At 39.5% G+C, this 21659-nt stretch overlaps 1 protein-coding gene across 1 annotated transcript; it reads left to right on the top strand.

Moving 5' to 3' along the window:
• The first annotated feature begins 10342 nt into the window (after positions 1–10342).
• On the top strand, positions 10343–14085 carry LOC139701019 (cuticle protein 16.5-like). Its single transcript, XM_071599579.1, has 2 exons — positions 10343–10423; positions 13036–14085. The coding sequence occupies exons 1-2, from the start codon at positions 10415–10417 to the stop codon at positions 13408–13410; spliced, it is 384 nt and encodes a 127-aa protein (XP_071455680.1). The 5' UTR covers positions 10343–10414; the 3' UTR covers positions 13411–14085.
• The last annotated feature ends 7574 nt before the right edge of the window (positions 14086–21659 follow it).

Genomic DNA, 21659 nt, shown 5'->3' with positions numbered 1-21659 from the left:
TTGGTGCAAGACATTCAAGGGAGGCAAGAGAAATGGATACAGAACATGTTAATTAGCGATGGGATTTCGAAGACTGTGAGAGAGGAAAGAACACCAGGCAATCGAGGCAGTAGGAGAAATAGAATTGGCATGCTGAATTGAGACAGAAAGTACGCGGAATTGAAGAACTGTTTATTGTAGAGTGCTAGTGTTGTCTTTATTATGCAAGGAAAGGAAATATAATGGCCGACAGTCTGTGCGCTCATCCAAAACCTACCTTTTAACGGCAGATTTCCATAGCAATAAATAATGATCAGTGACCCAGATCCGTGAGCGTTGCAGTGGAAAACCTGCCAATTTCCTCGGGGGAGGATAGCATACAGTCCCTGATTTGTCTCTCGACGGTCGGACCTCGACCCCTCTTTGCCGCACTGGTGCAACGAATGGCGGTCGCTCTCTCGCGCGAATGAATGTCGAGGAGGACCACTTGCCCACCTGTACTGTCTTGAGTGGCCACGCCCAATCCGATGGGCGGAGGAAGGGGGACGGAAAAAAAACTGTTCCACTGTTATTTTAGAAACATTGGACGTCTCTCAAAGGACGAATTTGAGACGTAGGGCCGTCCGGCTGACGCATATCCTATGATTATTGAAGTAAAAAAGATCAACCGACCTTTTTGTTGGGTGAAATTAGGGGTTTAATTGCCGTGCGGAATGAAAATCAATAGAAGTGGTGGGGCACCAGAAATATAAAATAGAAAAAGATTAGCACCGGGTCTTCGGGCATAAAACGTTTGGCGTGGGGGTTTCGCAGGAATGAAAATCGAGGAGGAAATCCGAAAGAGGCAAGAAAAGATGGAGGGAGAGCATTTTTTTCTTTGGCGATCGAATGTTGAAGACTGTGTAAGAGGGGAGAACGTTAGGCAAGAGGGTAGAAGGAGGAAAAAATATATATATCTTGGACGGAATGAAGGGAGGTAGGATACATGCAACTCTGAAGAAGGGTATACTATACAGTATTATAGAGTGAGAATATGCCTAAAAAATGAAGGGGTGTTAACTTTGTGTCCATACAAAACCTAAATTTAACGATTGACTATCAAGTAATAATAATTTTTCGAGCCAGTAATTAGTATTCCTGGTAAAAGTTTGATTACTCTAGAGATACTACGCATGTCGTCATAAGTTGAATAGGAAAAGTAAAATGGACAGAAACATAAGCAAATAAAGACGTGCCAAGGACTTTAGGGGAAGAGGGAAAGTTGTTTGGAGAAATTCTAAGAAGACAGAACGAGTGGATGTAGGAGATACTGAGATGCAATGAGGTAGTTAAAGAGGGGAGAATACTGGGGGATCGAGGTAGAGGGAGGAAAAATGTAGCCGCTTTAGATGGCATTAAGTAAGGTAGAAAGAATGCAAAGCTAAATTAAGATCTATTTTTATATCAATGTGATACGAGATATAGGATTTAAGAGTATCTAATGCCATGTGGTGGAGGTGGAAATGGGAAAGCAGAAAGTGGCGCAGGCGTGCTTATCCTGCGTGAGGAGCAGATCACCCAAGATGATTGATATCGTGTTAGGCTTAGGAGCTTAGGTTAGGGCTTATCAGCTGTCATTTGCATCTACGCGTAAAATATTATAATATAATTTTGCCGAACACGCAGATATGGTCAAGTACTGGTATACGTTATCAACAAACACATTGTGTTAAATGCTGTCTTTTCATTCTGTTTGGAAGTTATGTTAATGCTTGTTGTCAATGAAATATGTATTTTGATGTCGGAAAAGTTGATATGCGTGTTATTTTTTCATGGTTAAAAGGACGAATCTAACAATAAATAAAAAATCTTGATCAAGGAGCATTAATGAAGAAAGAAATTTGTTAATGCTTGGGATTTAAATGGTTAATCAGGAACGGGATGATAAGCTAGGTGATTTTTAACTAAAAAATGCTAAGGAAATAATATATGCCATTATTATACCATTTAGAAATTTGGATACATTGGCTATGGTTAATCATAATTAGACATTAAGTAATATCTTTTCCAATATACCTTTTTCGTGAAAAAAATTATATTAATTGTTATTGAGATTTAGTTTTTGCTGAGGCGACATATATAAGAGCAATCAATTCCTTTCAGTATTTTGTTATCTCAGTTACTTTATTTGAGGAGCAATCAATAAATATATATGCACTGGGTTTATGCGTTGACGTATGCGCGATTACGTATAAAATTGCAATGTGGATTGTTTGTAGATTACGAGCCTAAAATAAGTGTAAACGTAATATTATAGCCTACGGCACATTACTGCTTAGTGTGTAGTGTCAAGGTTTATCAAAAACCTACCTTAAACCATACGAGGCATGTCCAAAAAGTAACGGGAAATTTACAATTTCGCACAGTACGTATTGCACCATGAGTTCTTGCCACAAGGTCAAGCGATCAATAAAGAGCACAACTACAAAATTCAACGCCGTTTTCGTAAAGCAATACGAAAAAAACGCCCGTATGTGTGGCGAAACAATTCATGGATTTGCACCACCATGATAATACACCTGCTCACACTGCTCACTGCTTGCTCGTGAATTTTTGACCAAAACACAACTTCAATGATGTCCCAGCTTCTATATTTGCCAAACATGACCCCGTGTGACTTATTTTCTGTTCCCAAAAATAGAGAAAACCTTATACGAGGACAGTCGTTTTACAAGCATAGATGAGATTTACAACGCATCGCTGGGGAGAGCTGAAAGCTATACCAAAAATCGAGTTTCATAAGTGTTTCGAGGATAGGAAAAAGCGCTGGCATAAGTATATGATTCTAATGGGGACTAATTCGAAGGGGGTAACATTGATATAAACGACTGAATAAGTCTTTTCAAATAATTCAAATTCCCATTTTGCATTGAACCGACCTCGTACTCGAAGGGTGCACCATACAAATTTCACCATCCGCAAGGATAGAATCATTACGAATGAAGATATTATAAGAAAAAGTACCCTGCATACTTTTCAGTTTTTTAAATAATATTTACCAATAATCCAGAAAAAACATCAAATTGGCCTACGAGTGCTAAAAAATTATTTCCCATCATCAAAGGAAAATAATTTTTCTAAATTAGATTCTCGCAATTATGTACATATCTTTTTCACTAATTTTACCCATCATTAAATTCTGATGAGCTTTTTTTTATCGTTTATGAAAAACGATACGAGTTAATTATGAGTCTCCCTGTAATCGCTTCTGGGAAATTTATTGAATGAGTGAGCGCAATTAAAAAAAATATATTTAGTGCCAAATGCGCATCGCGCTGACGATGATTTCATCAGGGGGATGTTTATTTCTAAATCTCATTAAATAAATAAGAGAGATCCTCGTTAAATTCACAAATGGAATATTCGTGTTCCATCTAGGTCACGCAGTGAGGAATTTTTAATTACTTAACGACCGGAATGCAGTGGGATATTGATCTAGCTTTGTCCAAGATAGTAAATTATATTCAGCCTATTCTTCTCGGTCTTGTCACTTATCTAATTTTGAGGGGAAAGTTACACCATGGTGAGTGGAATAGCTCGGAACGAAATGTTTCTTGATGGGAATCATAACAATAAGTCACGAGATCGTGCTTTTAAACTCGTCAGACGCGTGGAAGGATTATATTCATAGTTTTATTTTCAAATAAGGTGATGGAGTAGATTAAAAGGCATGAGTCTACCGCGTAGAAGAGGACTGAAAATAGGAAGGATCAACATTCGTGCTATTCTCGTCGTTTCATTTTGGGTTAGGTAATGTCTGGCAATGGAAACTTAATCCAATTCACTAATTTATTCCATTCTGCCCTAATCTTGTACACTTCTTCTGCCTCTGTCAGATTCATATATTGTTTCACAAACGCTCTTCCGTTCCCAAAACTTCTAATATTCCTTGTTTTCAGTGTCTACTTGATCACATTCACCCGTGTTTTTCTCGGTCTACCCCTACCTCTCAAACTATTCACTCTTTTCTCATATATCTATTCGGTTATTGGGTTCTCCTCTTACCTCTCAATTTCGCCCAGATGAATACCTCTATCTATCTATAAAAACAAAAACTAGCGATGTCATCTCATCTCAAGATCTGATCTCATCTATTACCGGTTCATCCAATCCAATTTTGTTTCACAACCCACTCAATCCTTGCAGTCTCTCTTCCCGCACACTTTCTTTACTTTTACCGCAAAAAACTCATCGATTACTGCATATTCTCACCGCATTTGTTTCACATTCATGTCATATGGCAGAATGTCTGGGGATAAAAATGTGGGATCAGAAATTGCTTAAAAGTTAAGCCATGTGTGAAAGGTCACTTAACTCTCTGTCGCTATTGACCATTATCAATTTAAATAAATTAAATATTGACTAATTAAATCACGCTTATCAGAGAACAAAGGCAATTATGAGCATTAGGAACAAAATGAGAATGGAAAAACCGTTCAAGAAAATCGACGGAATTCCTTCGACGTACATGGGCATATTCGCAAGCAATCTTTTGGGGATTTATTGTTCCTTTCCCAAATAGAAAGCGTCTTGCAACTCAAAAAGCTCCATGAATTGTCATTTCATTAATTTCAACGGAGGGTTCAATTATTCCAAATTGAAGCAGCATTCTAAGCGAGGCTCCGAGGACATGCACGTACAGTCGTCACATGTGTTACAGTGCAATAAAAGTTTCATCCAGGGGGGATTCCTATGTCAAGTCGGATGCTGCAGCCCGCTAGAAGTCGTAAATCAACTGATCTATTTCTATTAGATTTAACAGAGTGGAATTTCCGGACTTTAGTTGATTTACCACCGCTCGGGTAAAGCTTCATTTCAATTCCGACGGCGTACCCCGAAAAATTTTCGCGGAAAAAGCCTAGTGACCAGCGGCGGAACGCCATGCGAACTAAAGTATTTTTACCCTGGAACACGTTCTTTTTTGTGTGAGGAATCAAAAAAAATTGAGCCCCGAGGGGGGAGTTTTTTAGTCTTTTGCCGAGAGAGTTCGAGGGAGAAGTGGAGAGAGATAAAAAAGTCAAATTGTAGAAGCCCTCGTTAATAACGTGGAGAAAAAAATTTACGGTTCGGGGAGGATGGAATGATGCTCGGACTCCGTCGCATCACGCACGAATAGGACAGGGTCTTTGTCGGGTTGGGAATGTAATCAAAAAGGGAAAGAAGGGAAACCTTTGTTAATTTCTCATTGCATCTTCCCGCCATCCATCACAACTATACGATGCGTCTGGAGATTGATGGGATGCGCCTGACCGGTGGGAAGGCGTGGGGTGACTGGTTGTCTCCCAACACCCCAGCCCAAATCCTTAAAATCAGAAACTTCCCGGACCACCGATCTCCCCATTGAAGAGACACTTCGGTCAAGAACCCTTCCGCCTCATCCTACGCGTCACGGCTTGGGGGGGAATTGGCGGAAAGGGGAAATCTTTAATTTAACGGCTGACCAATTTCATTCGTTTGATTCGCGGCCGGTTGGGAGATCGCGCCCCGCAGAGAAGCGGCCACGTGAAATACAAACTTCGAGTCACTCCGTCACGCGGTGATTAAAACGGAGGTGGTGGGGGAAATCCGCGATCCCATCGCTATTACCATCCTCACCCCTTTCCACATTTCCGCAGAAATTTCGCGAAGACAAAAAAATATTTGAAAAATGAACAAAAGTAACACACTATCCGCTTCCACTTCCCGCTCGCAGTCACGCCGACCACGCTTCTGTCGGGACAGCTGGAACGGATAGTGCCCGTTGAGCGAAGATCCGAATTTTGTATTATAAAAAAAGAACTACATTATGTAGAAAGAAAATATCAAAAATACAAAGCTTCGAAATTTACAAATTCGACCAAGCTAGGATTTGCATGCGAATGCAGGGAGAGAGCAGTTAAAAAAATGACTAACCGCGTTCGCTGCCTTCCATGAATTACGCGGCGACGTATTAAAAAAAGGCGTTATTCATGACCAGTTATTCATGGTCATGCTTCCCTATCATGTTATCCCTCAGTCACTCTCATGACTCTATACAGTGGTTATTTCAAAAGGGCTCCGTGGATCCTTTACAAAAACTGAGGAAAGATATATTCCCTTCTCATAATATTTTTCACCGGAATGCATGGAAATTCTGAATATTTTAATGCGAATAATCAAAAATAAATAAATGTTAAACTATTGCATTCCCTTTATTCATTATCGCTGATGTTTGTTTATTATTTATAAATGGCATGTGGAATTTAAAGCTTTAATTGGATAATTATCTTTATAAATATATAGGACCGATGCTATAATCAGTTGAGCTCTTGATTGACTTAACTACTACTCACAAATGTTTTTCATCAAATCAACTGTTTTCAGTATCTCAACGGATTCAGACCTTAAAGGCCTAGGTTCGTATCCCAGTGATGGCAGAATTTTTCAAAGGTATCCCGGGCTCTACTTTGAGTGCCATGTGGAGAGCACTTCAAATGGAGTATTCCGTCCTTCGGATGGATGTTAAATGACCCCGTTGACACCTTACGTTGAGTAGGCTAATGCAGCCGCCGGGTTTCTCTCCACCACTTCTCAGAATACTATCTCAAACAAATAACCCGCCTATCCGTAATCACGTGAATAATCTCAGCTCTCGGTCGCCCCCCCCCTATTACTACTACTATTTAGTTTCTTGGCTTAAAGTGAAATTCAGGTGTCGTAGTGGAGGGAGCTTGAAAACAGAAAGGATACATTGATTATATGAGTATGAAACATGATAGGTCCAAATACCGCGTATGCTACACTTCCAAATCGATCCGACCAATCTTCGGGTGGGATGCTGTTTGGTTTTTATAGCAAAAAACTTAAATTTTTGGTAGGAAATGATATTTAAAAATTGAAAAAGCATTTCGGGTTACGCACCGTAACGATATTCATAGACACCACCCTATAATGAATCCAAAACAATCATAATACCGACACAATGGCAACACAAGTAATTTTTATCCTTGCTAGTGAAGATCTTCTACGAGGAAGCAATCAACAAGCCTGTCACTCCATTTAACTGTGCAAATAACAACTTGAGATCAGTGCGAATATTAATGTCATCTATTGCATTGCGATAGATAGAGCCACGTAGGGTTCATACATAGAAATTATGGATAAAAAGCAAGGAGGACTAAAATAACGTCCAACGATACGTACATGTAAACAAAAAGCACGAGAAGGGAACACAATCATTTCGGACCTGAAGATACTGATAGGACAGCAAGATAAAGTTTTTTTGTTATAAATATTGACCAGTCGGTATTATTCGTCCAAGTAATATACTAATGAGTAATATCCACATAAATTCAAGCATCGATAAAGTTATTTTTACTTCAGCTGTACCCATTGATATGAATCCATCATGTTTTACTCGTGCTACATCACGTTTTATTCTCGAGTTCGCATTGATATATTTCATCCCACTCCGCAAAGTTTGCTTTTGGAGATTATTTTGCTCTTTCACTTCTCTTCTCTCACTAGCGGGGAGACTCCAAGGCAAATGTCTCTCAGGCGTCAACGCCTTGACGTCCACACACCGAAGCACGGAGCGGATCCCAACCTCTAATGCTAAGGCAAGAAGTTACTGGTAAATTTTCAGGCAGGAAACCTAAGCTTCTGTGGGCTATGTGGCGTAATTTCAATGGGGAATTGTTCCATCGTATTGCGTAGACTGTGACAATGAGTGAAGGGGAGACGGTTGAAATCGACAAAAATTCACGTAAAAGTCGCGAGTTGGCTCTTATAAGGCACATATTTTTGTCAAAGCTACACGTGAATCCTTTAATATTTTCACGTCCTATTCCGAGTAATCAGGATAATCACATAGTCAAACAAAAAAAATAGTCAGAATAATATTCGAAGGCACATTGATGCTGGATTTTCCCCAATTAGTACTTATGACCAGTGTTTGGGAATGGGATATCAAATAGAAGTCTCACGCAAACGTGATTTTTAATCACGTTCTATAATTATATAAGCATGGAATGCCATATACCTATCTACTTCTTAAAGAATGCATGTTTAACTGATGATTGTAATCAAAAAGTGTATCCATATGGTTTTAAATTACAGAATGTTCACATTTATGATTCGATCAATTATTGCTCACTACAGAAATTAATGAGTCGCGGTAGTCCAGTGGGTAGAGCGTTGAACTGCTGACCGGAGGGTCCCGGGTTCGATTCCCGGGCAAGGCACTCTGGGCACCTGCAGCTCCAGCCAAGCTAAAGTGATTTTTCGGGTACCAGGTCTTCCTGGCAAACCATAACCGGGCCAGGGAAAGGAACTGGCCCCCCTACCCAGATGTGTGAATTTTCACACGCCGTATAGGGCTTAGTACTAGGTGATCTCTACCATCACCTACTAAACCGACCTTCGGGTTGATTACTGTGTTGATACAGAAATTAATGCAGTTTAGCTGGAGAGTTAATACGGCTTGTATTTCGTACAACGATAATATTTACATTTTTAATTACACGGAAAAATATGGCTGAATTTATTAAAGTTAATCTTCAAACTAAGTCAACCCTTAACATCGTTTCTTCGTCGCAATACACCAACCAACGTCGCAATCACCAACATATTTTCTTCACCCGTTTCTTCAATAAATGCATTTGAATCTTAGATGCAGCCGATCACTACACCTTTAAATCATAATACAGCCCCAATTATTAGAAAATACGAAGATAATTGCAGTTAATAGGCATGCTTTTTGTAAAGCTTTGTCCGATTATATATTTCGTATATTAAGAAAAAAGGATATATGGATTACAATTTCAGAACATTTTATTCCTGTAGATATCGATAAAGGGGAAATTATTAATGGCAATCTCCATTGGAAAGTTTATAATGCGGCTGAGATCCGCTGGCTCACATTTTCGAACCTAAATTCACAGTAATATATTTACTATACCTAATGCTTTTAATTAAGAATTTCATATCGTTACATATATTTGCTTTCATATGTTAGAGTTAACAAGTAAACTTGGCGATTTACGCTTCACCGATGGTTTTTGTGATTGATCTAGCTATGCCTGCGACTGTGAATGAAATATCTTTCTGCTGCTCATCTTCATAACAGGTAGTTACGGAAAATAAGTAAAGGGATGATTATTCCTGACGTCATTTCTCCTCCCGCACCTGGATGAGCGTCTCGTCGTGATCGAGATGACTTTCGCTTGCCCAACTCACAACAGGATGTTCCGAATACCGAAACCTCAAGGCCGAGTGGGCAACTCTTTTAAATTATCAAAATAAAAAAAGAAGCCTTCATTTGGCCCCGGGCTGCTCGATGATGCCTGGCATTTGAACGTGCGTGCCTATTAAATATATTTCTGGTCAAGGAACCAGGCCTCCTCCTTTTTTTTGTGTGCCCTTTTTTTTCCACGGGAGCCCGCGAAACTGTTTTTCGCGAACCTTCGACCGGGGCGGGGAGGGAAAATAAAATTCCTGAAGAACCACATCGGATAAGGCGGGTGCGAGGGAGGGAGGTGGGGGAGAGCGGGGTTAAATAAACGAGCAAAAAGAACTGTTTTCGCCGGGTCCCCTTCAAGAGGAGCCGGGACGACCAAAGGGAGACAACGCCTTGTCCCACTGGGCGATGGGAGGCGGGCGGGGTGGGGTTTGAGTGGGAGAAACCTCGACGAGGAGATATCATTTCCTACATAAGGTAAGGCTAGCCGCCCTACCGTAGGGTGTCCCTCCCTGCAACCCCCTCCTTCCTGCCTCCTCACCCGCCTCACCCCTTCCGAACTCCTAACGCCCCCTCCACACCGGCCTCCCGCCTCACAAAGAAGAGCATCGAGGGGGAGGTAGTTGCTGACCTTGGGAGCAACCCGGCTCCCTCCGGAAGAGTCCGCGAAGCCCCGACGCCGTTGCGCGGGCAGGGTTTTTCGAACTGGGCGCGGTTGGCTTTTCTTTTTTGTTTACCGAAATGAGACGGGAGGTTACGATGACGCGCCACGCTAACTTAAGGCAAAACCCTTCCTCTGCCTCTAATTTCGCCTCTCCAACTCCTCCTCCATTTCTCCGGCTCCATTTGGAGCAGCCGCGGTCGCATAGGGGGGGGGAGGTCCCAAGACGCGAGACACTTAAGCGGTGGTTTCGAGCCCCGAAGACGTGTTCGCGTGAGGGAGGGAGGGGAGGCGGAGAGTGTGAGTTCCCCCCGGTTGGCCTGGGCGTGGTTGGGTTACCTTCCCGCCATCATCCGAAGGCAGCATCCCACGCCACCCCACCCCGGCCCACCATCCCCCGCCCCCGCCCGTCACACCCTCCGGCTCCCACCTTCCGCGCGGTCCGATGAGGGGTATAAAACCGCGGGGTCGGCCCATGTTCCTCAGTCACACTCAGTACCTCGTCTAAGAGAGAACTACCCCCTCAAGCAACAGTCAAGATGAAGCTGGTGAGTTGACTCTCCTTTATTTAAGTGGTCCGCAGGTATTATAGAATCTTCCCGGCCCAAGGAGGCGTTCAAAAAAGGAACTGGGCTCGTGGATTTTTCGGCTCGAATCGCCTTCGTAAATGTTCACATTCAAAGATACTGACGTTTAAAATACTTTTAGAGCCGTTAGCATGGTCACTGGGAACGAAAATCTGAATCAGAAACTTTTGAAAAAAAAACAAACTAGATTATGCCACATTATTTTACTTTCAATTTGCTAGAACATTTTTATATTATTTGCCAACGCACAGTGAACTGATAGTATGCCGGTGGTAATTTATATATCATACTCATTAAATCAAAACTTTTCTTAGTTTCCCCTTCAGAACTGTTGATTCAAAGTCTAAAAATAAAAGAAAACGGGACTGCCGGCAATTAACTCATTTGAAAACGTAGATGGGAAAGATATTTGAAATGGGTCGTTAAAAGTTCACAAAGCTGGGGCCATTACATTGAAATTCGTCACTAACTAGGTTGACGAATTTGCATCTTGTACCTTAAGAGAATGAAATAAAATTATCTAGCAATCAGAGAGGAAAAAAATTAAATTAAAGTTTAGATTTCTAATCGTCATCGAAGTGCGAAACGCAATCTCACGAGTCTTTTTGGCGTCTATATAAATTCACATCCTCGCCCTGGGGGTTGTTACATAGAGTGGAGCACTTGGTTTTTATTTGGATCAATCTCGTCTAACACCGATAAGCTCCGCGTCGCTGTCCATCAGAAGAAAGCGAAGGAACACGGAGAAAAAGAGAATAAACTGTGAGGTCCGCTGAGGGCGGGTCCAATTATTGTTCAAGGCCGGCGTAACCTCTCGGAGGAGAAAAAAAGAACCCGGGAGAAACTTTTGGTTTTCCTTCAATCGCGGCCAGCTAGAGGGGTTAGCCCCAAAGCAATCAATTCTTATCAATCACGCACAAGGTCAGAAGAAAGTGGTCCCGTAATAATTAATTCAAAACGTAAAGCCGCAGAAAGAGCTACTGGCTTATATTCTTCAGCCTCATTGAGCAGATTACAGGGGGACATTAATAAGTAACACAACAAACAAGCTCTCAACTTCCGCGAAATATTCACTCCTGAATATTTCATTTTTTACCCAAAAATTTCGATTTTTGGGAGCTTTCATCCTCATACCAAAGCTTTTGTAGTTTATTCTGGAGGTTCAATTTTTCAACTGTGTTTTTATCGTCCTACTTAAGTTAATGTTGATGCATAAATTATGCATTTGAAATGGGTGTTTTTTTTCAAGCATAGCATTGCAGGAATTGTTAGCTATTTTAATCACATTAACACGAGACTATCACGGATTACGGCACATTCTGGGCATGTGCAATAATGATTTTACACATGACGTGATAAAATCGCGAAACTTTTGTGATTACATTCAGATTTAACCATAAATATGGGTTCCTTTTGCGATAATATGAAGTTAAATTTTAAGTTAAAATAGTACAGCCCCGTAATTCGTTGGGAATGCATTAAATTTTTCCAAATATAAAGGTAGGAATAATTACGCCACAAAGGTCAGCTAGGACGAAATGTATGTAGATGAATGGTGTTTTCAACATTATATGGTGCACAGCAAACTTTGACCGTATTTTTCTACCTTAAATGAATTTACAAACTATAATTCACGTCGCCCAAATGCTCGGAACTCTGTTTTAAAATGAAATAAGTATATCAAATAAATAATATGAACACTTTAATCACAGGGAATACTAATAAAAAGTTCTAGATAGCAAAATAAGAATATTCTCGGCAGCATATAATAGCTAAAAACATAGAGGTCGGTGCGAGGTCATGCTTATATAATATATATAGTTTATATTTGTGCATATATATATATTTATATTTGTGTATATATATATATTTATATATAATAATCTATATGTAATATATGGATAATTTCATCTTGATTCTTTTGATTATTCAAAGAGATATTTTTATTTTTTACTTTGATGGATTTAATTAATCATATAAAGAGCAGAGAATTAAATATATCGGAATGCACCAATTGACAATTTCTCTGGAATGAGGATACGACGAACGCTCTCAAAAACCTTCTGTAGACAGAGAAAAATCATTAAATGGGATCATTAAAGCGTAAAAAATCGTATTCGCATATGTCAAGGAAAAGGTCCTCTCATTTTTCATAAAATATTGGATGGCAGAAAAAGCGTGTGAATAGGAACTCCGTGAATAGGTAAAACGAGATTTAGTTATGAAATGCAGCCCAATGCACTTGAACGCAAAAAATATATGTATACCTCGGTATTGATGTGACTATGCGAATTAATATATGGAGACACTATTTATACTAATATCTCAATACGACAAAATTTGAAGCCATGTTCCTATGACGGGGAGATCTCCAGTTTGTATGAAGTCCAGCGATACAGTAATCAGAAATCATTTTGAAACCCACGAAACGATTCTCGCGCACACAAGAGAGAGAGAACGCAATTGCTCCCTGGGTGTCAGAGGAGAGGTTCGTGTTCTGATACCGCCCCGGATACGAGGTTAGATTCGGCGAATAAGTTTCATCCATTGCCCTTCTCTCCATCTACTCATAGGTCGCCGCCGTCCTTCTCGCCACCTTGGCCGTGGTCTCCTCTACCGCAATCATCCCGGCCGTGCCCGCTGTGGCCGCCGCCCCCATCCTGGGTGCTCCCCTCCTCCCTAAGGTGAAATACAACGCCCCCGAGGTGTCCGTCGTCAAGCAGCCCGTCACCGTCCACCAGCCCGAGGTCACCTACCGCAAGGTTGCCGTGCCCTACTCCGTCCCCTACTCCGTGCCCTACTCCGTGCCCTACCCCGTCAGAGTGCCCGTGGCCCACCCCGTGCCCGTGCCAGTGGCCCAGCACGCCGTCGCCTACGCCGCACCCTACGCCGCACCCTACGCCGCCCACTACGGTCTCCCCTACGCCGCTCCCATCGTCAAGGTCTAAGAGCGACGGACGAGAGATCATCGACGGAGGCGGAATGAAAGGGAAGACGAAGAGGAGTGAAAAAGACGACATCGCCCCTCGTGAGGAATGAACGGACTCCGCAATTTCATCTTCTCCACCCAGCCCCATTCTCACGCACCCCCTGTCAAACTCCCCTCCCCTCGCTCGCCCGGAAATTCCGACCGGAAAAGCTGGGGGGGGGGGTGTAGTGGGGGTGGTTCCGGGGGAAATGGGGAGGGCGTTTTGAATGGAAGAAACGGGGGAGTTTTTCATTTTAAGCGGGAGTGATCCCGTCCGGAGGTGCCCGCCAACCCTCCCTATCCTTTTCGGATATTTTATTTTTCTCTCCTCTCCATCCCTTCCCCAACCAAGCACTCGGGCCCGCTGAAGGCGGCTTCCGACCAATTCTCTTAAAAAACGAAACTGTTCTGAGGATTTTTCTCTTTCGCCAGAAAGGAAAACGGTATTTCTCTCTCCATTCTCGACCGGAATCCCTCCTCTGGTCCGAGCGGCTGCGGAGGTTTTCCGCGAGGAATTCGCCGGGCCGCTCGACCGTCGAAATTTATTCGTTTGGATGTGTTTTTTTTTGGTACCACGGTGTTCTCACGAGCTCGTGTATAAAGGGATCCTTGTGACACACAAAAAAAATGCAAATAAAATTTTCACACCCACAAAGCCTGAGTTTTATTATTTTCTGAGCGAGTCTCGAATGCCATTGAATGTTTCAAATCCGTTCCTCTGCATTTCACCAACCTACACGTTAGAGAATTAACAACTCTCTCACGGCCTTTCCCTTACACTATGATATTCTTCAACGAGAATATATCCTGGTAAACTACGGTGAATCACGAGTTACTAATATGACTTCGTAGCAATCTAACATAATCAGTTCAACATTTTACAAACTAGTATATTAAAATAAGTTTATTCATATCTTTAAGGCCAAGGGAAGCTTTTTAAAATAATGCTTTTAATGCTGGACGCATAAAAAGTGTAGTAGATGATATGGTGAAAGTACTGCTACTACGGAGATAACTATTCAATGAAACGCCACACATTGCTGTTTAATAATTCGTAGAATCAATGAAAAGTGATTAACTAGCTTAACCCTAAACTCTGCACCTTTGCTGAACCTTGATTCACATTGCTTGAGGAATTCTTTTTCAAATATACACCGTGCATATCTCTGCACACTGAAATGTTTCATATTCATGGATACGTGAAATAAATATTTATTTTATAATTCAACGAAAACAATACTTTTTGGGAACTTTTATGCATCTATAGGAGCAGAGGGTGCCCCGAGAGGCTGGCTCGTTTTCGATGTTATTACAATTTCGGCAATAAATTTAACTTGGCTAAAGGGTGAGCATTGACCAATGCCAATTAATTTAATGTCTCATCTTTGTACAAGTGCGCCGGCGCAGTTGAAATAACTCATATAATAATGCAAATGAGGAGTTCCAATTTTTAATGCATTCAAAAAATCTTACAACTTACTTCACTAGAACAATACGAGAGGTATAAGATGAGGATTTAACAAAAGAAAAAGTAGGGAGATTCTCGAGAAGTAGGCCGAGCATTAAAGTAGTTAAGTTTATAATAATATATAAATAAAATGTATACAATTATAGTCAGAGTGAATGAACTAAAACGCGTGTCGCGGTTCATGTATTTGAAGTTTTAGAGTAAAAGTTGCATTGTAATGGGGAAATTATTAGAAGAATTTCGTAAACAAAAGAGACATTTGTAAAAATAAAACATGACCGGAATATTGAGTAAAGATGTGCAAATGATATTGGTAAAGACTTTCAAATGCGTCGAAGTGCTTTAAGAATGTTGGCCCGGTCTTTGAGGCAAACATAGCAAAGAATACGATGGTGGTTCCATAAGTACCCAACCTGACCTAGAGATGGCATTAGTTGTTTGAAAATATTACTGTAGAATTAGAAAGTACGCAATCTATAAAGCATATGTTTCAAGTTTGAAGACACCAAGTTGTTTAGTAGTTGTTTGGCAGCCATCAATAGTGAACGTTTTCAGTGACTTCGTGAAAATGGAGAAAATTGCTCATCGTTATGTGATACAATACTTTTATTTGAAAGCCCCCACCCCAACCAATATAAAAGCTGAACTGGATTCTACTCTGAGTCTGTTCCTTTGTTTACCATAGTAAATTATTAGGCAGCAGAGTTAAAAGGAGGCCGTACGAGCTGTCATGACGAGCATCGTATTGTTCGACCAAATGAGGTGACGACCTTAGAAACGGTGAAGAAAATCCATGAAGTGATACTGGATGATCGTCGACTGTAAATTCGCAAGCTAGCAGACATCACAGTAGGCATTTCAAAAAGTGCGGTGCATCGCATATTAACTGAGCATTTGGATATGAGAAAGCCGTGTGCAAGATGGCTGCCGTATTTGCTCACACTCGAGCAAAACCAGTGTCGTGAAGATGTTTCAATCGAGTGTTTAGCAAAGTTTCACAGCAACAAAGCAGAATTTTCGCAACGTTTCATAACCATGGATGAAACATGGGCCCATTACTTCACACCGAGACAAAAGAACACTCAAAACAATGGATTCAAAAGGGAGAACTGTCTCCAAAGAAGGCGAAGACCGTTTCATCTGCAGAGAAGGTCATTGCGTCGGTTGTTTGCGATGCGCATGGGATAATTTTCATTGGCTATCATGAAAAAGGAAAACTTTCAACGGCGAGTATTATGCGAACTTATTGCAACATTGAATATTGAAAATCGTCGTTACGGACCTTCAAAAACCTTGAAATAGAATGCCTTGAAAATAACCATGATGTATTTAGCACCCAACTAAATATGCTTACAGTACTTCTTACCCTAAAAATGCACATACTTCTGATAGAAATCTTTGCATGCAACACTTTCAAAGTAAAGACATCTCAAAAACGTTAAAAACTTTGAATTCAGATCGATGATGCTTTAGAATACCAAAATTACATTTTGAAAACATATATTTGAACCCATTCAACATGAATTTATTAACTGCAAAGTTTTTACTTAACACCATTCATAAAATGTTTCCATAAGGGTAAAAATGTATAAATTTTGTTAAATCTAGAGATTCGACAATTAACTGTCGTCGGGATTTTAAATTTCCAGCTGGATAATCAATCTTATATGAGATTATTCCCGAGGCACAAAAAGGTTGCTCGTGTTCTATGATATCGTTTTTCCTTTTAGGCAAAACTGCAATGGATAATTGATAGCAGATAGTAGGGGTTATTTTATTTAAGACGAGAGTAAATGTCAAAGGGAAAGAAGGCTGTACAAATGAAAACGTTATCCAAACAATACATACTTATGCTGGCCTCAATAAAAATTATTAAAGGCACAAACTGCTGCACTTTGAATGATACAAAAATGTTAATAACATTTATTAATTAATAATGCATGCAGTAACACTCACTAGCTAAATCATATGAATTTATTAACGTCGAAATTGAGTTATGATGTGCCATCCATATAGAAGCGCATTAATTTATAATCGAGTGAACAATTGATTGAAATTTTTATTCGGACAAAAAAAAACATTTAAAACTAGCTAAATATGTCCAATCTTGTTTATCGAGAAGGTAGGAAGACTAAAATCCTGATCATTAGCCATAGTGAAAATATGATCCGAACACTGAACATAAAGCGCATGAGAGAATGTCTGGTAAATATTTTCTTGATTATCTTTTTGATCAAATTAGTGATAATTAGATTCCGGTCAAAAATAATACTACATTTCATTCTTTTCCGCAAGGCATGTTGAGGATAATTTTCAATGATGATACTGCGCACATTATAGTACGCAGTATTTGTAAATAGACTTATGGAAAGATATGGAGGCGGAGCATATTTCATAAAACCTTTGCATAAATTTGATTTCAGCTTCCGAGCGTCAAAAAGCAGACCATATTACGTAAAATAAATACTTATGAATGGTGAAGCATTTGGGATGTGGCATTTGAGCTATTTTAAATAAAACTTTGCCCTTTCTCTGAATAACTATTGGAATATAACCCGGTATAAAGTAACTTCTTTATTTTGACCGTTGAAATTGGGAACTTCAACCCGTTCAAAACCAGCATTTTCACCATCAACAACGCTAAGCGCAATGTTTTATAAATGTATCTTTTGATTCAATTTCTTATCAAATTTATTACTGCTTCCATGATATAATATTGAAATTAACGACGGTATTAAGCAAAGTTTTCCCAAACCTGATTTCAAACTTTCATTGCATTTAGAAACTCTTGTAAATGAAAATATTTACAGAAAATGATTATGACTCTTTTGAGGTTCATTATTAAATAATATGGCACCCAGTTAGCAAGCTTTTCAGGTAATACCTTCCTTTCGCATAGGTATTTCTCAATCATTGGAACGAGCAAATCATTTTTATTCAAAACCTGCTACTTGGGAGTTGTCTGGTTTTCCTGCTGGCATCTCTTTGGCTTCGAATTTTTCATTTATAATTATCAAACAAGTTGTGAGCATAGGTGAGCGATATATAAGGAGTGTAAAAGGAGTACAAGGTAGGGCATATGAAACGATCAAAAGGTGAGAGAAAACTGGCAAAAGGTTTTTGATTTTAACCATATGACGTAAATTAAAAAAATGAATGCTTATCTAAGGCAGAAATAACATCCGTGCAAAATACTTTACTCATCCTAACATAATCGTATAGAGGAGAACATTATCATTCCACGTTGAGCAAAGGTCTACGCGAACTTAATTGAGTATGGAATACTATAGGTAAACATAGGAGATATAGGTAAGTTGGTATAAGTTAAGAAGGGATCGGTCATAAAAGAATGAATTCACCCGTTATAGTCGAATAGGGAAATAAGCGCACAACGCTGGCCTTGATCACGTTGAGAGAATTGATGAGTCGAATCACCAAACAGGTAATTGAGAGAAGAGTGATTGGCTTGAGAGGAAGGTGTTGACTGAGGAATGGGTTCATTTGGTCGAAGGGAAGGAATAGAAAACTCACGGAACCAAAGAGCATTTATGAAGCAGTCTACGTACGAATGTGGCAGGAATAAAAGCAAACGAATGCAGGAAAGTTTGAAGGATGTTAGTGAAAGTAAGTTTCCATTCAAAAACTAAAATCACCTTATTCGACTGCGCTCACATTGTATTCTTTCATTTTGCAGTCTTTGTGGTAAACATTAACTGAGCGTTAACGCTCATGGCAGAATTATCCTCCGTATCTTCCCTTCTGGTAAAATTTAACCTTCAGTGGAATTCCTCTCTCTGGATTACATTTTCTTTCATCTACAGACTACTTTGGAAACCACTGCATGTGCCTATGTCGTAGGGTGCTAGGACATCAGCCGTTTTTTGCATATGTATTAAATTATGCATAAATATATATTTACAAACACTTCAACTCACGCAAATACACATGCCTGATGACGCCATAAAATAATGAGTGTGTTGGAATAAAGTTTGAAATTTTGTTTTTAAAATCGGTTTGTAAAGACATATGCAGTGGGTAAAAAAAAGTAACACTCAAGAAGGATTCTTAATCGAAGTGATAAATCATCATTCAAAGTTTTCTGAATTTACCAATTTGTTCGAGAATTTAAGAGAACTTAGCAGACGTGTTTAGTTTTTAAGAAAAAATCTTAAAATAAAAAACACTTTTTTTAACTTTTAAGAAAACGATCATCGACAGAACATTAAGATAAGGGCTGGAAGGAAGTGCTAAGCATGGTAGGGGAGGAGAGAGGGTTGTCGGAAGAAATCAAAAGAAGATAGGAAAGATATCAGTGCGTATTACTTGGTGATGGGATGTTGAGGAGTATGATAAAAGGGAGAACGTTGGGCGTACGAGGAAGGAGAAGTAGGATAGGCATGATGTATGGAATAAAGAGAGAAAGGAATTATATGGAATTGAAGGGGGACTTACTGTAGTGGTCAATTTCAGGTTGTTTTTTTTATTAGGAGAGGCAATCAAATGTATTTTTGTTAAATTGTTTAAGCCGTATTCGTCTAAAACCTACACTAACCGGTAGACTATTAATAGAAATAATAACCAGCAGAGCAACTCTAAATGTATTTATAAATGAAAACTACCCATTTTATCATTTTGATTGGATATTTTAGTTTGTGCAAAAGTAATACAGTATGTTGGAATATTGTACTTTAATAATAGGCACCAAATTTAGAAATTAGGGTTTACGAGTGGATACTAAATGCAATCATTAATTAATGAGAGGAGTTGAAGACTACGAGAAGCTGAAGAACACGAGAAACTTCACAAACGAGGAGTTGAAGAACAGAACTACATATGATTTCAAAACTAAAATCGGGAGTTTATGGAAAGGAAGTAAGCTACGATGAATACAATAACAATATGGGTAGCAAATTCAATAATTTGAGATGTTAGATCCATTTTGACACCCAATATATTTACGACAGCAAAACTTTTGGTAGCTAGATTACACCTAGGAAATTCCAAAGAATCATGATGTCCGCAATATAAATAGGAAAATAGTAATTCATATGAACATGAAAAAACATTACCTCCGTTCTTATACGATATGTTACTATCGTAAAAGTTCATATAAATCACCCACATTTACCACATTATTTAATGTTACAAGTTGGTTATTTTATACGAAATTATTTTGAATATAAGGCTTTTTTTTCCAAGAGTGAGTTCATCTCTCAAAATAAAAAAAAGTAATAACCGCTCAATTACCTAAAAGCGTCAAAAAAATTGTTTGAATTCAAAGATTGTTGTAACTTGTTTATGTTGGTCATTCATTTAAGTCTTTATGAAGAAAAAATTTCTGAGTATCACACTGGCGGTAGAATTCTCGCCAATTTTTCCTCGCAAAAGGCAAAAAAGCTTTTTATCTCTTTGCGAATAGCTGTAGTTAATTTCCCAAATTGATTTTCAAATGCACACCCTTTCCTCCCTTTGTACTAGCAATAATGAACAAGTATTATGGACTAAGGTTTCATTTAGGACAAAATTGCTTTATTTAATTAGATGGACCACTGCTGAGAGGAATTATGCTCATCCAAGATACTTATAATCAAATGCAGTTCATGCCACTCTAATGTCTGGTTGTGAACGTCAAAATTTTGTCATCTTTAAATTGGTATTTAAAGTTTTAATTTTGAGTTCTGTGACATCATCGCGGTGCAAATAAGCTTATCCTAAAGTGCATTTACGGAAAACTCAAAGCCTCATCCATCGAAAATAATGCAACATGTACACATGCCAACAGTAGACGGATAAATTGGAAGGAAAAATAGCTTCAAGTTTATTGAAGTTCGCGAAGGGCCATTTTCATATGAGTCCTAGGCATTTTTATTCAGTGCTAAAACTTGCCTATATTACCTACTCCATACTCGTTTGGAAGAGATCAGGGAGCCCTTACACTATCATAAAATAAAATAGAGCATGAATGAGTCTTTTGTTTTTTCCTCTAATGGCCTAATGTGACAACTGCCTTAATACCCCCTGGATCAATAAAACTGTCTATCTTACCTACGTCACACTCGTTTGGAACACATGAGGCACCTCTGATGCCGCAACAAAATAAAATAGAATATGAATGATCTTTACAATTTGTCCCCAATGGTCTAATGTGACAAACGCTTTAATGGCCTAAGGATCACACTCATGCCCTTGGTGGGGCCTCTATATTATATTATGGCATCGATGAACAAATAGCTATTCACCATCCAATAAAATATTCCCCCCAACCCATAGCGTTTCCAACTCTTCTCTCTCATAGAATGTAAGAGCGAACACGAATATAGGAAAGACGACGTTTCCCGGTGCTTTACTTGCACATCGACGTTAAAACACCTAAATCCGCGCGTCTTTAGACAGAAATTATAGCTCCAGCACCATCTCTCGCGGGAATGAGACGCTTACGTATAGGCAGTATTCGGTGTGCCTCAATAATTTTTGAATGCGTTGAATTCATAAACGCGGCTTTTGAATATTTAGACCGCGGCAGAATTTGATAATTTGACAAGTTTCATTTAATCTCGAAGAACATGAAGCCTTGATATGAGATGCCAATATAACATTATTTTTTAATAAAAGACTCAACATTGTTCCGACGGTAGGTTTGCGCTCGTGGCCTTCTTGGTTGCAAGTGCTGTACTGACCCTCATAGATGATGATGGCCCGGTTGCCGCCGATGTGGAGGTACGAGGGAGTATTGGTGTCGACCGTCAACCGCACCAACCTGG

This window comes from Hetaerina americana, unplaced genomic scaffold (genome assembly GCF_022747635.1).
Source record: "Hetaerina americana unplaced genomic scaffold, ioHetAmer1.1.p SCAF_11, whole genome shotgun sequence".
In the NCBI taxonomy this organism is placed as follows: Eukaryota; Metazoa; Arthropoda; class Insecta; order Odonata; family Calopterygidae; genus Hetaerina; species Hetaerina americana.
The sequence above is the reverse complement of the archived record's forward strand: the minus strand, read 5'-3'. Positions and strand labels throughout refer to the sequence as shown.